This window comes from Polypterus senegalus, chromosome 3, assembly GCF_016835505.1.
Source record: "Polypterus senegalus isolate Bchr_013 chromosome 3, ASM1683550v1, whole genome shotgun sequence".
Lineage (NCBI taxonomy): Eukaryota > Metazoa > Chordata > Cladistia > Polypteriformes > Polypteridae > Polypterus > Polypterus senegalus.
The window spans coordinates 273,109,045-273,113,262 of record NC_053156.1 but is presented as its reverse complement, the minus strand read 5'-3'; the positions used below and the strand labels follow the sequence as shown (position 1 = coordinate 273,113,262).

The 4,218-nt window shown below is 39.6% G+C and overlaps 1 protein-coding gene across 1 annotated transcript; it reads left to right on the top strand.

The window, feature by feature from the left end:
• The first annotated feature begins 2,253 nt into the window (after positions 1–2,253).
• Positions 2,254–3,219, top strand: LOC120526679 (olfactory receptor class A-like protein 1). Its single transcript, XM_039749835.1, has one exon. The coding sequence runs from the start codon at positions 2,254–2,256 to the stop codon at positions 3,217–3,219; it is 966 nt and encodes a 321-aa protein (XP_039605769.1).
• Positions 3,220–4,218: the final 999 nt, after the last annotated feature.

Sequence of the window (4,218 nt, the reverse complement as noted above, 5' to 3'; positions counted from 1 at the left end):
CATGTTCCACATTGGTCAACTAAAAATAACTGTAGGGTTAAATTAACCGTAACCCACCCCCTTCTGGGTAGGGTGGGGGTGATGTTGCGGTCTTGTATGCATGTTATCATCCAGTTAACACTCAGAACGACCACCAGAGGGCAAACTGGAGGCGACTGCCAGCATTCTTTATGTTTGAGCGCCACCGCGCCCCTGTTGCTTTTGAAATTAAATAGAGTTCTGCGCATGGAAGTGTGTGTGTCTATCTGGCCCGGAAGTGAGATGCAGAGTCGGGGTGAGGGCTCCAGCTCCGAGGATATGCAAGTGAGGCCAGTACACCAGCAAAAGGAAACCTCCTAAGAAAGACAGTCGCTTAGCTGCTAAAGCACAAATGATGCAAGCACTTCGGCAACATGAATCCTTCTAGCAGAGAGATGCCCAGAGTAGCTCTGATAATTTAAATACTGTCTAGGATCCCGTGCTTACACAGTTAGTGTATAGCGGTCGACTGTCAGCATTCTTTATTTTTGAGCAGCACCGCGACCCTGTTGCTTTTCAAATTAAATAAAGTTGGCCGGTTCCGAGCATCAACTAGATGATAATATACATACAGGACCGCAAGACAATGACATTAGTGAGTCTTTGTTTCTTAATTCATTTTTATTTTTAACGTGTTTTTTTAATTGTTTTTCTCAAACAATTAAAAAAACACAAGCGCGAACTGGAGGTGACTGCCAGCATTCCTTATGTTTGAGCACCACCGCTCCCCTGTTGATTTTCAAATTAAATACAGTTGTCCAGTTCCAAGCGTCAGCTGGGTTATAACATACATATAACACCACAAGACAAGCACTTTAGTGAATCCTTATCCATCCATCCATTATCCAACCTGCCATATATCCTAACTACAGGGTCATGGGGGTCTGCTGGAGCCAATCCCAGCCAACACAGGGCACAAGGCAGGAAACAGCCCACCGCAGAAAACCCATGCAGACACAGGGAGAACATGCAAACTCCACACAGGGAGGACCCGGGAAGTGAACCCAAGTTTATTGTTTGTTAATTTATTTTTATTTTTAAAGTTGTGTTTTTTTTTAATTTTTTAAATAGCTTTATTTTCCTGGGTATTTCAGCTAGTTAGTTGTATAAAGTAGCATTACAAACTGGATGTTGGAAAGTTTATTAAAATTCAAACAAAGACAAAACTTTAAAAGTACAATTCAAAATTCAGAGGAGGGTCTTCTGGGATTTTTCCTGATAATTCAGTTAATTCCCTGAAGACACTGACTTGTCATGCATCAAACTAAGATCTCCAAGCCTATGAGGCAGTAGCAGCAAGAAAAAATGTGACACAGTACCAGATGTCAGGTAAATAAATAAATGTGTTCAATTCAAGGTAAAGCTCCCCATATACCGTGTCTCATCACTGTCCCCACATTTGGGCAGACACGCACACACAGAGAAGAAACTTAGTCACACAGCACAAGCCAGCCACCAATATGTACAAAAAGTTCAAATACAGTATCAATGTAAAATATCAGAGCATCCAAAACATTGTGGACCTGTGGTGTCTCCCAGGTGAAACCGGCTGAAATAAATAGCCCAGGAGTGTTGATGGCACTCCAGTAATCTCAGACAGGATGGCTCAGAAGGTTGGTGCATAACAGGAAGGATCAGTGAAAGTCAAAAATAAATCAAATCATGTTATACACATGCAGGAGCATTCAAGCTCCACCTAGATGACATCACAGCTGAAATGTGAAACTGGAATCCAAGGTCCATGAGGCAATAATGCTCAGTACTACATCCCTATTCCTTTGCAGGAGTCAGACTACATTGTAAATACTAAACTAAACATTGAGTAGCACATACATAGTGTTACCAACGAATTCTAAAGACTGGATTAACATTTTCACATGGCCACTTCTGTGTGGAGTTTGCGCCTTTTTCCTTCAGATGCTGTGATTTTCATGAACATTTTGATTTTCTTTCTATATTCTAGACAAGTGTATGTTATGTTGACTGTCAACACATGATGAATATTTGGTGTGCAATTACATGTGTACCTGATACCCCTGGGATAGACTCCAGCTTCTTCTGTCCCAACAACTGGATTCATTTATGTTGGGAAGCGCAGTGGTAACGCTTTTCTGCCTGTAATGTGTTTGTGTCCCAAGTCCTCCCTGCATGGAGAGCGCTTTGAGTAGTGAAAAAAGCACAATATAAATGTAAAGAATTAATGTTAAATATTTTTTCTTTCTTGCAGAGGTCATCATGGACACAACTGACACCAGACAAGTCTTCAAAGCAGCAGCCTTCCTAATCCTTACAACTATTAGCATTCCAGCCAACATCTTTGTGTGCTATGCTTTCCTTCGGACCTTTGTCAAAGAAGGGAAACTTATGACAGCTGATATCATTTTATGCCACTTAGCTTTTGCCAATCTGATGGTGGCACTGATGCGCAGCATCCCGCAGACGATGGCAGCATTTGGCTATAAGAACATGTTTGATGATGTTGGATGTAAGCTGACTATCTTCTCCTTCCGTATCTTCCGAGGCCTCTCTATAAGTCTCACCTGTCTGTTGAGCACCTACCAGGCAGTGCTGGTCTGTCCAGCCACATCTAGACTTGCCCCTTTGAAGCCCAAAATCCCACAGTACCTTATACATATCATTGTTGTCCTTTATGTTATATATTGTATTTCCAATTCCAATGCTCCTCTGAGTGCTGTAGCCTCCTTCCCCAATAACACTGTTCCGCCTTACACTTTCAACCTGCAATTCTGTTTCATTAAGTATCCCGACTACATAGGATTCATGTCTGGAGGTCTAGTAAATTTTTTCAGTGACCTTCTATTTATAGTGCTAATGGCAATCATGAGTGGCTACATCCTTGTTCTACTCTACAAGCATAGCAAGAGAGTGAAGAGTCTGAGGAGTTCAGAGAGCAGCCAGACTGGAGCGAGAGCAGAGGTTAAGGCGTCACGAGCTGTAGTCACCTTGGTCACACTATACTGTCTGTTCTTTGGAGTCGATAACATCATCTATCTATACTCTCTGACAGTTCTCAGAGTATCACTTCTTTTATCAGATATTCGAGTCTTCTTTGCTACTCTGTACACTACAGTATGCCCAGTCGTAGTCATTATCACCAACCCAAAGGTCAAAGTTAGGATGAAGGTTGGCAAACAGGATAGATTAGGCCAAATGACAAACATTACCACAGCTGATGTCTAAAAATAGGTCAGGTTTGATCTTAGCTTTTCAAACACATCTACGGGTATTCAAGCAAAACAATGATGTAACAAGTAAGAAAATATCCATATGACATAAGATTCAGGTGCATTCAGAGACTTAGTGGACTGTTTCAGAAGTTGGAACATTTTCAGACATTCTACTCATTGCATCATGGAGGTAGTTATTGCAGTTTTTTGCATCAAATATTTTTGAAACAATCTGTTATATTAAGAAATAACAATGATAATAATTGTATAGTTAAAAATGGAACCCAAATAGACTTGAGGTGCTTGAACAGTTTTCATAGACAGCGAATTTCAGTTGAAATGGTGAAGATATTGCACTGACTAATATGCTATTGCTGTTGGTTGTGGAGTGTTTATATATGTCTAATTGTAGTTCAAATGTCTTCAACATTACATTTTTCAAGAAAGTTTCCAACCAAGACTTAAACGTTTGTTGAACACTCCAACTAAAATTGTTGTCTACATCTGACCATAATGGATAGCACATTATTGTGGCACATTCCCAATAACGTAATAGTAGTAGAGAAATATTAAATCATTATAACCTGTACACAATGTAGCTGTGAAGCTGTTTTAGTATGAGAGACGTTCAAAAAGTTTTTGCACTTTTATATTTTCGTTGGAAATGGTGAAGGTGGGAGGAATAGTAAATGGGCATTAAAAAGTTGGTACAATGCTGGGAATATATATAAATATGTAGAAAAGTGCATGTAATTTGATTTTGAAATTCTTAATAAATAGAAAAAAAGTGTGGAAACCTTTTGAACGTCCATCATATAATATACATTTTGAGTACACACTCATTCACAGTATTCATAAAGTGTCACCAAGCCACGGTAAGGGAATATCTTTCCTGTTTCATTCATTTCTACATAATTTAAGTTGATTACATTTTTTTCTTTTGCATTAATGAATATTAAGTCACTTACCAACAATGAATTCGAGGAGCAGGAGAAGTGAGCTGCTGTGACAG